The sequence below is a fragment of the Oryza glaberrima genome, chromosome 10 (genome assembly GCF_000147395.1).
Source record: "Oryza glaberrima chromosome 10, OglaRS2, whole genome shotgun sequence".
In the NCBI taxonomy this organism is placed as follows: Eukaryota; Viridiplantae; Streptophyta; class Magnoliopsida; order Poales; family Poaceae; genus Oryza; species Oryza glaberrima.
The window spans coordinates 15,852,678-15,865,240 of record NC_068335.1 but is presented as its reverse complement, the minus strand read 5'-3'; the positions used below and the strand labels follow the sequence as shown (position 1 = coordinate 15,865,240).

Genomic DNA, 12,563 nt, shown 5'->3' with positions numbered 1-12,563 from the left:
ACAATATGCGAAAACGTTAGGACACATGATAGTCAGTTTGTGAATAAAGCTTCAAAGTTGAAGATGCTGGACCCCTCTAATTAATGTGAAAACCTAGAAGTTTAATAGTATAGCCCACTACTAGCTCCAAATCATCTATAGCCAATGTAATAGCTAACTCATACAATAGTTGTTTACTATACTATTAATACCTGGTCCCACCTGTCATACACACATTACATCTTGAAGTCCGTACTACAGCTGACTACAGATCTGTAGCCCGCTGCTCTTCTCTCTCTTTCTTTATCTCTTTAAAATATTTTTATAGCTGGCTTATAGCCTACTGTTGTACCTGTGCCTGCTCTAGGGATACCTGAAGGTCAGAAAGAATCATGGAATTGGACTCGATAGGAAACCAGGTGCCTGATGGAAATCAGGAAATGGACACAACACCTCCTGCAGTGAGCTTACTGCCCAACCCATGATCCCAACATCTTCCAATGGTCTTTTTTAGCTTTTGTTTGTTGAAATGGCTCAGCTCATAAGACCCACATCATTCTGTGTGGTCATTTCTATGGCAATTATTTGTTGGGACGGTTCGACCAACAAAGATTTCATGACAAAATCTCCACAGCAGTTGATGCCTACAAGTCTGCAGCTATGTTAGTTTTCTGCAGATGATGGGATGGGACTAGAAATTGAAACCACCACAGTAACTGGTCATGTGCTAGAATGCTATCTTTACCTCTGCACCTAAATTTGATATGAGCACGGTTCATTGATGAGTAATTGAAATGATATTTATTGGATAAAGGAGGTTCAGTCAGTAGATATATATCGAAGTTACACACACTGCATGGCACTGCAAAAGGTTCTTGTGGACAAGTGAACAGTGGAGAAAGCAATTGCACCAGTGGCTGATTGATTGCCAAATCGATTCCAGTATTTGATAAGATCAAAGGCAAGTTTCTTGAGCAATAGCTACAGTGTCCTGGAGAATTTTCTCTTGAGTTATCCATCTGTTTGGAAAGCTCAGGAAACCTCACAATTGGGTAGCCACATGCTACTACAACTCTATAAGCCAGTATTGGATGTATTCAGAAAAGCTGACCAATCTAATAACGGGTGCCAATGGAGCTGGAAGAAAGTAGCAAAGGATGCTGAAATGTCAAGCTCTGATGCATCAGAGACGAACTAGAAATATCTTGTACGATGGTGAAATTTGAAAAAGAAAGTTTTACAAATATATGAGGAACTGAATCCTATAGATATGCATGAATTTATGTTTGAAAAGGACCCAATTGCAGCCTTGTGGATGATTGATGATACAGATAATTATTAACGCATCTGTCATGTAAAAGTGAATGTACACATCAATAATGAAAATCGTATAGGAATAAATGAATGGTTTCCTTGGAACAAAACTATTCAGGCATACCAAAACCTGACATTGGGTTGGAAGACCATGGAGATGGCATCATTGTTTCAGAGCCAACAACCGTCACGACGATCTGCGAGGAGTTCATGACAGACCGCCTGTTTGTAGAACTGCTAGATCCCATTGGAGGCATGGATTGCTGCTGCTGGCTCTTTTGCGGGGGTGACTTGGGACGGAGGCTCTCGATCTCTGGAGTTGTAACGACAAGGTGAGGAGCATCTGGAGGTGGATTCCGCCCGCCGCCTCCCTGCCATATTTTTCCATCCCTGTCCATGAAGTTCTTGATGTATGCCTGCAAGCAAGCAAATTTTAGGGCTCAGAACAAGTACTTGAGATGCTCAGATAGTTAGGGTTTAAACTGTTATATGACCTTCCTTGTACCTCTTTATGGAAGTTTGATGAAGATAAGCCTTTCCCAAGAGTTAGCCAGCCCGGACGGATATTATGGTCCTCACCAAAGAGTTCGAGGCGCCTCCTTCCAAGAGCAAAATGCTCGATGATCCTATACATGTCTTCTGGCTTTTTTGTTGAACCTGTATACCAAGAAATAAATAAGTGACTCTTCATGGAGCAAGACAATACTAAATAACAGAGATGATCTGTGCCATAGACATGATTGTTTGTATTAATGTTCTTATAAAGCTCTTGAGGGAGCACACATTTTATTTTATTTTATTTTTGCAAAAGTAGCAAAGTAAGGTACAAATAGAGTGCAGCCCAAGGTTCCGACATAGATTCGACAAGAACTTCAGAGTTTTTCCACTTTTTACAAATTCAGAATTGATCCCTGTCGCAGCATTTATCACACATTATAAATTTCTACCATACCACGTTCCCCTATGTTACCACTCCAAGTAAATCGGAAAACATGGAGGCTCCCACTGAGCATCAACATGGAAGTATGAACAACTTCACAATAGGGAGCTAAGGGGGGAAAAGAAAAGCAAAAACTGCATGAGGATTCTAAGGCACTGTTGGTATCGAGGTGGATCATGATGATCTCGTTTGCCGCAACTGCTTTAAGAAACTTTTAGCATTTGGCAATCTTTTTTCTAATCTAAGCAGCAAACAATGATATTATTGTGTTCTGAAAATATGCGACAATAGGGAGAGACTAGATAGTTGGATAACATTTTTTTTTCTAACTTTATTAGTTTGTAAAACAAACTATAAAGATTAAATATTTAATTTTTTACATCAAATTAAAAAATAAGCACAACACAGCAGCCACAAACAGAGCCTATATGTTATATATGGATAGCTTTCTTGATCTACCATGGCAAAACAAGCCAAGCATCATTAAAGGTAAAGACACAAAAACTGGCAAAGTATGACACTGCAATTCGCAAAGGAATTACTTTATGTGAATGATTAAGTAGCTCTAGGACTCCAAAGCGATAAATGATGTCTCTGAACTGACATGTGAAAGTTATGAACAACAAATGGAGAATAAGGACATCATCCTACTGAGCATATGCCAGATAATGCACAGTGATACTGATTTTAACGTAAATAATCAACACTATGGTAAATAAAGCCCAAAGTGGCCCACAATGCTTTCACGTTGGCCAGTAGAATTTTTTCTCTCTCTCAAATGCAATTGTGTTCAAGCTTCAAATTTTGTGCTGACCCCTACACCTCGTTTTTTTTTTCTTTTCAAAAGAAACTTGTTAAGTTTAGGTGAAAATGTGAAATACAAATATTTACCAAACTGATATTTCGTCAAGAAGATATACATAGTATATTTTTCATCTACATAATAATGCAACAGGAACATTCATACCATCATAAAAATAAATATAACTAAAACTGGAATGGAATAAAGGAGCATGAACAAGGTGTGGAAGCAACTGAAATTATATATCAGGATAAGAGAAGAGACCCAATTGTTCATACAGGAATCAGTGGTAACATTCAATGTAGGAAGCCTCAAGAGTAATGGAGCCATAAGCAAATATGTAATTCAGACGTTGGCAAAGCGGAAACAAGGAGAATAATGATATTAAGGATTATAAAAAGAAAGAATGAAAGAAATACCATCAGTAGGTTCCTCAGCTATTATTATATCAGTATCAATATTTGCATGGATAATATGCCCATCAGTGCTGCGCCGGACAGTTCCTTTTATGCCCATCAAGCAATGCTCCTGCACAAAGAAAGAATTTATACTTAAATAGAAAACTAGTAAAAGTGAAATTATATAAAGAATGGGAAATATAGTCAACTAACCTTTGAATGCTGGAATAATGTATTAGAGTCATGGCGCAGACCTGGTGTTGCATTTTTCTTGTTGGTTTTAATCCAACATATATCCTCACACCTACGAAATCCCCACTACACAAGGAGAAATTTCATCAACATGCATTCCACTACTATTGTTCATCACTTGGTTCAAAATATTGGTACATCCTTCCAAAGAAATTCAATGAAATACCTAAGTATTTATTAAATAAGTGAACATTTTAAGGATACGATCTTTTGCAAATTAAAGCTTGGGAAGAGTAAATGCAGAAAACAGAAAGAGAAGATCAATAATGCTATTTGAATAACGAATGATGCGCAATATGCCACTCATTGTGAGGCTGACTGGACACATACTAGTAAGAATGAGTAGCATATCCATGCCATATATGCGGTTATTCAGAGACATACAAGGAATTGCGCCACCAAGAAATTGGCACAGTAAAAGAGGTGCATAAATCATGTCATGAACATTGCTCTCTGAAGCACAATATTGGCAGATGAATTCTACAAGTTTAATTTAATGCTAATGCCGCAAGACAGCTCAAGTTTGGTAAGTAAATTGTAAATTCAGATTTAGTGCAAAAAGCCATAAAGGACTTTGGTTACTTTGTTGTACTCTCCGAAAAAATATCAGAAATCTAGCAATTTACAAGGACACAAATAAAAACAGCACCTGCAAAAATATGAATTTGTGCGAAGAGGCAGCTGGCCTACCTTCTTCAAGCATTGGCGGCCTTGTTCAAGACCAACACCATCACCAACCCAGAGGAAGATAAATGAGGGTGTATCAGCTATGGCCTGCTGGGTAAAATAAACTTACCATTATAAAGAAATTCCATAAAACATACAGGATGACAAATAAAATAGAAAGGATAGTAAGTCAAAAAAGATAACCTCAATTTTCAAATTCATAATCTCATCAGGAGTCCAATACTCTATATGATCAGTGATACCAGGAGCACGATGAACATATTCCTCCCATGGAGGATCTATAAGAATAACATCAAATTTTGTGCCGAAAAATTCTGGGGAAAGCATATGATCTTTCAGGTCACACTTGTAGTACATTGGTGCTGAAGCTGAGTTAGAAACAATATCATCTTTCCTCTGTATGAGTTCTCTAAGCTTAGGATAGTCCTCCACTACACTTGTAAGCTCCAGTTCTCTGATAAAATTTTGAGGTCGCATGCCAGTATCCACAAAGTTCTGTGAGTAATCATTTTGTTCACCCCGTGAAGGAGCTTTTCCAGCAGGCCCCCGCTGCGGTGTCCAACCCGCAGGTGGTTTATCTTGCAGTATTTCATGATTTGGTGTAGACAATGGATTAAAACCAGTTCCTGGTGCATTCGCTGGAGATCCCAACCCACTGCCTGTTTGATTTAAGTGAATGCTATGATTGGGGCCAGCTGCTACACTGGAAGTGAAACTAGGTCCCGCTACTGGAGGGATAGGAAGGTTGGTTGGAACAGAAAGCATATTCACATCAATACCCCGCGCCCCAGGCCAAACAAGATGCCCGGGAAATGGTGGAATGAAAACACCAGGTCCAAGAGGACCGGGAGAATGGGACATGTTTGGTCCAATTGGTTGCATAGGACCTGGTGGCAGACCAAGAGGTCCAAATGGTGGAGGTGGCATCAGCGGCACTGGAAGTCCCATTCTTTGAGGGTCCCTCACATTTGGTCTTCCTCGTAAACCTCTAGAGGGCCTACTACCTTTTGGCCCTTGCTGAGGAGTTGGAGAAATTATACTCCCACTGCCACTTGGACCGGCTCCTGAATTATTTGATGCTATTGCTCCTCCTCTCCCAGTTTGAGAATCGGAAGGAATTTTACCATCCATGTTTTGGACATCATCATAGTATCTCTCCTGTGAATCCTCACCATTTCCATAATTTCTTTTGTTCTCCTCAGATGGATCACTTGTTCCAGGTGTTAAATCCTGAAGGGATCCCATGTTGATTCTTCTTCCAGAAACAGAGCTCTCCCTTCCAAAATCAAGGTTCCTATTAGGCCGAATTTCTATTGAATCAGAACTGTCATATCGATTTCCATATGATGAAGGACCTTTGCTGCTCTCATATCTGCCCCTGGAATCTTTCCTGTACCCAGACCTTCCATGAAAATTTCCCCCATCTAACCTTTCTTGTCCATGCCTCCATTCTGCACCAACATCATAGTCGTTAGGCTCCTTCGAATCATGCCTTTGATGACTCCCCCAATGTTCTTTAGATCCTTCCAACTCTCTATTTCTGTCCCTCCCTCTATAGGACTTATAATCTCCATGAGCATCCACTCTTATTTTTTCTTTCATGCTTATGTTTCTTTCATTATCTGAGTCCGAATGACCTTGGTCGCCATCATCCTTTTCTCTATGATGTCTAGCTTCTTTGTTTCTTCCATCCCTTGACAATGCATGCCCATCCTTGTCTACATAAGGCAGCATATCCTTTGTTTCCACATTATCACTTATTCTATTTGTACCTTCCACTTGATCCATGCATTTCTCATCGCTCTCTTCAGACTTTGCATTGTAATGCAATGTATTTTGTCTAGTATTATCAACAGAATCAACTATCCTATCATCTCTAGCTGGAGGTGAGTCATACCTTGGATCAATTGATCGTCTATCTTGATCATTCTTATCAGTTCTGGCTGAACCCTTTCTCCTCTCAGTGTCTTCCCATCTTTCACTCAATTTATTCCTGTAATCATGAGCCTCTCTTGCGCTCCTGTTCTTACTTTGATCAGCAGAGGACCTACTATCTCTTGTATCAGCTCTATCAGAACTGGTCCGATCAGAGGACCTGCTTTTACTACGAGAGACATCATGACCGGAAGTTCTGGAGCCAGATCTTCTTGAAGAATCCCAATCATTATTGTCCTCTCTTCTCCTCCTGCTGCTATCCCCATCTCTGTCCTTGTACCCGTCGGACAATCTCCTCTCACTTCTCTCTTCTGGGCTTCTCCTTGGGACCTTGGACACCCGTGATTCCCTTCTTACATCGTAATCATCCTCATCACCTTCATCATCATAGATGTACCTTGTTGACTTGCCAGAACGATTTTTTCTGTCTTCGACATCCTCATGTTCGTCATCTTCCTTCCAACTGCTCCTAGCATCAACATCGTCATCAGCATCTCTCTTGTCACGACTTCGACTAGAATCAGACCCTTCCATTGCAGAAGCTCTCTAAGGCATATATGCTCAACAGAGTTAAGCCAACAGGAAAGTTTATAATTTCCTGCAGAAACAACGCCATATATGGGATTCATATGCAGCACAACTGGACACCCTATTGACCGGAAACGCTAACCGCAACTTTGAAGACATATGCTATCATCACCAAAAAAGAGAAGAGCTAATAAATAAAAAAGTTGGACACCAAGGAAGGGCTTGGTGTCAATGATTTTAAGAAGAAAGAAGCAAAATATTTCCGGTGAGCATGCTCGAGGAGAATCGAACCCAGGCGGATGGGGTGCATGCCAGCCAACCCTGCCACTACACTATGAGTGCATCTCAAGAGGCAATAAATACGAATCAAAATCAAATCCATCTCTATAGCCACATGAAACTTCTAATTATATTGATACCAAATTTATAATGACAACCAAGCTACCGGTTTTGCAGTTATATCACGTAAATCATCAACGCCGCTAGCCACGTCGGACGCCATGGCGGCGAATCACCTACAGAACCACACCTAGGAGTTATGTGAATCCGTTTCCATATTTAGAGGGATAGAATACCCGGATTCATACTAAATAAAGCTAGGTAGACTAAACAGTTAGGTGAACCTTTTCATTGCTTGATTTACTTTAGTTAAATATCACACCGACCAGTATTTGTTCTTTACTCAACTTACTCCAACTACAACCGTGGGAAAATTAGCACACTGAGCTTAAGTGATTCAGAGCATGGAACCAGCGATCCACCGCGACATGTGATTGGAGGTAAGAGCATGTGAACCTATACCTGCGGAGCAACCGCGACTGCGACCGACGCGCGGCGACGGGGCGAGCGGACGACGAGAGAGAGAGAGAGAGAGGCTAGCGGTGGGGGGGAGTGGCGCCCGCGGCGGCTTGGTCCGGCGAGGAGCTCGCGGGGAGCAGAGCGGCGGCTGGGGGAAGCGGGAGATGGAGCTAGGGTTTGGGCGGCGGCGGCGCGCCGAGCGTGCGGGCGGCGGCGCGGGGGGCGGAGGCGGAGGCAGCGCGGCCGCGGGCGGCGACCGTACGGACACGCCCAAGCACAGGCAGGTCCCCCGTAGTTGAGGACGGATCTAGAAGGGCCGGTCCATGGGCCGGTTAACATTTGGGCAATCCTCGGCCCATTGCTATTTAGGCCGTGGAGGAAGTGCGGGCTCGTGGGCTGATCCAACAGTGCGGGTGCTTTGAGCAGTAGGAAAAAGTACACCCATGGTCCCTCAACTTATCATCGAGTTACAAAATCATCCCCCAACCGCAAAACCAGATACCGGGCATTCCTCAACTAACAAAACCGTTCACTTTACATCCTTCGATGCTTTTGACCTCGGTTTTATCTGACGTGGCGGCTGAGTCAGTGTAGACCCCACATGTCAGAATACCAGGTCCCCCTCTTCTCTCCCTTCCTCATCTCACTCTCACTTCTCTCCTCTCTGTAGGGCGGCTGGCGGGTGGGGAGGAGGTCCGGCGGCGGCGGCGGCGGCGGCGCGTGCGACCTCGGGGTTGGACCGTCGGAGAGGCCCGGGAGGCGGCGGCGGCGACGACGACATGGGAGAAGGGAAGTGGCGGCGGCTGCAACGCTTGAGAAGGGAGAAGCGGCCGGAGGCGCCAGCGCGGGAAGAAGCTGTCTTCGGCGTCGTGCTCGCTCCGCCCACCACCGCCTGCTCCACCCGCCGCTGCCCCGCGCTCACACACACCCGCCGGCGACGCCGCTGACGGCGCGGACGAAAGATCTGCGGCCATGGACGACGACGGCGGTGACGTCCTCGCTCTCCCCGTCCCGATCCCCGTCGGCGCCATCTTCCTCTCCTGCGGCGCGCCTGCCCGCCGCTCGTCTGCTCCGCCGGCCGGCCACTCCCCGCGCAGTCGGCGGCGGCGAAGGTGACCGTGCCGGCGTCGAGGTCGTGGCCAACGTGGATGTTCTGCTACGCGAGGTTCCCGAGGATGGACACCGGCTGCTGCTCCGTTATCGCCACGATCGCCAGGCACAGCGTCCCTTCCTGCACCATCACGAACACGTTCTCCGGCATCAGCGCCAACGTCAAGTCCGGCGTCAAGTCCGAACTCCAGCGTCAAGTCCAGACTCGCCTGTTCGGTTCACTTCCTACTGGCTGTACACAAGAGGTCATTCAAGATCAGTAACTCATACTCTATTCTAGCAAGCTGGCTGTTGGTGAGAATTCTGAATTCTCATTACATCGCCTAACGAAGATCTGAGTGCTATACATCAATCAATTTCTCAGCTGGGAGTGTTATTCCTGCATTGCTCTACAATTTATGGGTCATGTAATTTGATCTCTCACAGAATGTATAGCGAGGTAAGACAGCGAAACCGGCGCCACAAAATATCTTGAAATCCTGTTCTTCTGATTAAAGAACAGCTTAGCTTGAGATTGTTCTGTTCACTTACAAAGCTTATTTTTGCATTTCTGTATCTTACTATCCTTTCTACATAAGTACTGTGATTATCTGAACAAGATTCCACGATGGAGTATAGATGTTTATCGATGTGATTTGTGATTCTCTCTCCGGCTTCCACCTCCTGCCCGGCCACCTCGTAGCACAGCTGCAGCAGCCCGTCCGGCGACTGCACCGGCGGCAGCGTGATCCAGCGGGAGAGCTCGTCGACGAGTGGTCCCATCAGAGCTGGGTCTAGGAATGTCAGCGTCGTGCCGGAGTCCACGATGATGCGGGAGCTCGCCGCCGACGCCACCGTCTTGTTGCCGACCTTGACGGAGTCGAGGACCACGGTGTAGTACGTGTCCACGTCCCCGACGATGAGCGGCGTGCTTGCCGCTCCGGGCTCGGTGACGTTGGCGAGGGCACCGAAGTTGAGCGCCATCGAGGTGTTGACGGAGTGCGGGACGAGGCAGTACGACTGTAGGAGAATCTCCGGCCGAGCGATGCCGCGCCGCCGAGCTACGTCACGAGGGAGACCGCGCCGCCGCCGAGCCCGACCAGCCTGTCGCCCGGGAACGAGCCGGCCCGTCGCAGTGGAGCAGCCGAACTTGACGCTGCCCATGCCGCCTCGTGGTCGTGGGCCTCGTGGGTGGCGGCCGGGGGGGATCCCGCACGTCGTTCCTACCCCCGCCGCCCCTCCCCCACTTCCCGCCCGCAGCTGCTTCCCCACCGCTGCGGCGTCGCCCGTCGCCGCCATCAAATTGGAGAGGAGTCAAAGAGAGATGAGGAAGGGAGAGAAGAGAGGAGGAGAGAGATGACCTGGCATTCTGATATGTGGGCCCACGTGGTTCTCACGCTGACTCAGCCGTCACGTCATACAAAACCGGGTCAAAATCACATGAGGATCAAAAATGAACGGTTTTGTTAGTTGAGGGACGTCCGGTATCTGGTTTTGCGGTTGGAGGATGATTTTGTAACTCGCTGACAAGTTGAGGGACCTTCGGTGTACGTTTTCCTTGGGCAGTATGTGGGTTCGCGCAGGCCACGCCATGTTACTTATAGTTATATGGGCCTAAACGGGTTAGTAGATGTGCCGGCCGTTAGTAATGGACCGCGTAGATGCGACCAATTGTTCTGTGGGCTAAAGGGCACGGAAAGTGTGGATTCTTAGGCCCATCCAACATGGCCATGAGCCCAAACACGGGGTCAGGCTGTGGGCCGCGGAGAGGACACCACGACGGGCGGGCTGGAGGACCCATGGGATTAAAGGAAAAGGTACACCCAAGGTCCCTCAAGTTGTCATCGATTTACAAAATCGTCCTTGAACTGCAAAACCAGATACAACGCATCCCTTATCTTACAAAACTAGTGCAAACTAGGTCCCTCGGTAGTTTTGACCCCGGTTTTGTCCGACGTGGCAGCTGACTCAGCGTGGGACCCACATGGGCCCCACATGTCAGGATGCCACGCCATCATCCTCTCTCCTTCCCCTCCTCTCCCTTTCTCTCTTCTCTGTCTTCTCGCAAGCCAGTCGGCGGGGCAAAATGGGAGGGAAGAGAGCGACGGCGGCCGGCGACACGCGGCAGCGAGGGTGACGCGAGAGAAGACGAAGCAGCGGTAGTAGAGGCCACAGTCACTGTCTAGCGAGGTGGCGAGGGCGGCGGGAGAAGGCGAGGTGGGGGTTGACCGCCATGGGAGAAGGCGAGGTGGGGGCGACCGTTCCTCCCTCTTGGCGCCGCGGCTGACGGCGGGCTGCCCCGGCACGGTGTGCGGGCGCAGCTGTGGGCCAACCGTGGGTAGCGCGCGGCTCTCCGTCGGGGCTGACGGTGCGGAGCAGCGTGGGGGCCGTCCTCAGGCACGGTGCCGCCCTGGATCCAGCCGTCGGCGGCGGCGGATGTGGTGAGGGACGGCGGCACGAAGATGGAGGAGATGGGGAAGAGGAAGAGGTGGTGCGCGTCACGCCCACCCGCCCGCTCCACGCCGCCGGCTTCGCCACCCGCCACCTGCCGGCTTCGCGCGCCACCGCCTTGCTGGCTTGCCTGCTCCGCCCCACTCGACGACGCTCGACAGTGTGGCAGTGTCATCATCGTCGAAGCTAGAGGCCATCTGATGGGGGACCACCAAGCTGCAGGCCACCCGCGATGAGGTGGAGGATGAGGTCGTCCTCCGTCCAAGCTTCCTTCTCTCCGGCGGTGCGCGGGCTCCGCCGATTCTTTCCACCGACGACACAGAAAGGGGACGAGGAGCAGTGTTTGGAGCAGCGACGACGAGACGCGACGGCGTGGAGTGCGCTCCCCATCTCTTCTGACACCTTCCATCGCGCCACCGTTGTCTCCACCGCCATCTCCCTTTTCGCCTTCTCCACCCGCCGCCGGTCTACCTCGCCGTCGCCCCTCTCCGCCTGCCACCGGTCTACCTCGTCATCGGCCCACTCCGCCCGCCGCCGCCCCACTCCATCCTACCGACTCCATGCGCCGCCGCTCCACGGGTAGGATGAGAGAGAAGAGAGGGGATGAGAGAGGAGAGGGTCGGAGAGAGGGGAGGGGATGAAGAGGCTGATGGGCGGGGGCCATGTGGATCCCATGGTGAGTCAGCTGCCACGTGGACAAAACTGGAGTCAAAACCGCCGAGGGACCTACTTTGCACTGGTTTTATAAGATGAAGGATGCGCTACATCCGGTGTTTTGCGGTTAAGGGACGATCTTGTAACTCGATGACAAGTTGAGGGACCTTCGGTGTACTTTTTCCAGGATTAAATGGTCGACGTCACAGTTGGGTCGAGCTGACCTTTTTACCAGTTTAACAGGTTTGTCTAAATCTCTACTATTATAAAATTTTTGGTGTTACGTCATTCGTATTTAATAAATTTTTGGTGTTACGTCATTTGTATTTAATTGATTTTTAATTTTAACATCCGACTCTTATATATCCTCCCGTATTTGTCCTTCGTCATCACGTAGTGGGTGCCGTGAGTCCGACTCTCTATCATTGCCCACGTATGCAACGAGTCAGCAACAACAAAGAACGTTACATGTATGCAAGTATACCACAAATTGCTCCAACGAACTTCTTTTCACCAATTAGAAAATACAGCGCAGCACACAAATTGAACGAAAAAAAATCTATCTCTACTATTATAAAAATTGAAAATATTTCCGCCGATACTTTTGGTATGTCATTCGTATTTGAGTCGGTTTTTAAATTTATTCGCTTTTGGAAATACATAAGGAGTCGTATAAGAAATCATTAAAAAAACTCGCATGCTAACTTGGAACAATAGTCGTACTCCTAATTGCTTC

The 12,563-nt window shown here is 47.5% G+C and overlaps 1 protein-coding gene and 1 pseudogene across 1 annotated transcript; both read right to left on the bottom strand.

Moving 5' to 3' along the window:
* Nucleotides 1-801: 801 nt before the first annotated feature.
* On the bottom strand, nt 802-7,860 carry LOC127752654 (N6-adenosine-methyltransferase non-catalytic subunit MTB-like). Its single transcript, XM_052278060.1, has 7 exons — nt 7,637-7,860; nt 4,556-6,905; nt 4,376-4,459; nt 3,647-3,751; nt 3,455-3,563; nt 1,799-1,950; nt 802-1,709 (listed from the first exon to the last, which is right to left on the bottom strand). The coding sequence occupies exons 2-7, from the start codon at nt 6,839-6,841 to the stop codon at nt 1,404-1,406; spliced, it is 3,042 nt and encodes a 1,013-aa protein (XP_052134020.1). The 5' UTR covers nt 6,842-6,905; nt 7,637-7,860; the 3' UTR covers nt 802-1,403.
* On the bottom strand, nt 7,523-9,886 carry LOC127785901 (aspartic proteinase CDR1-like; annotated as a pseudogene).
* Nucleotides 9,887-12,563: the final 2,677 nt, after the last annotated feature.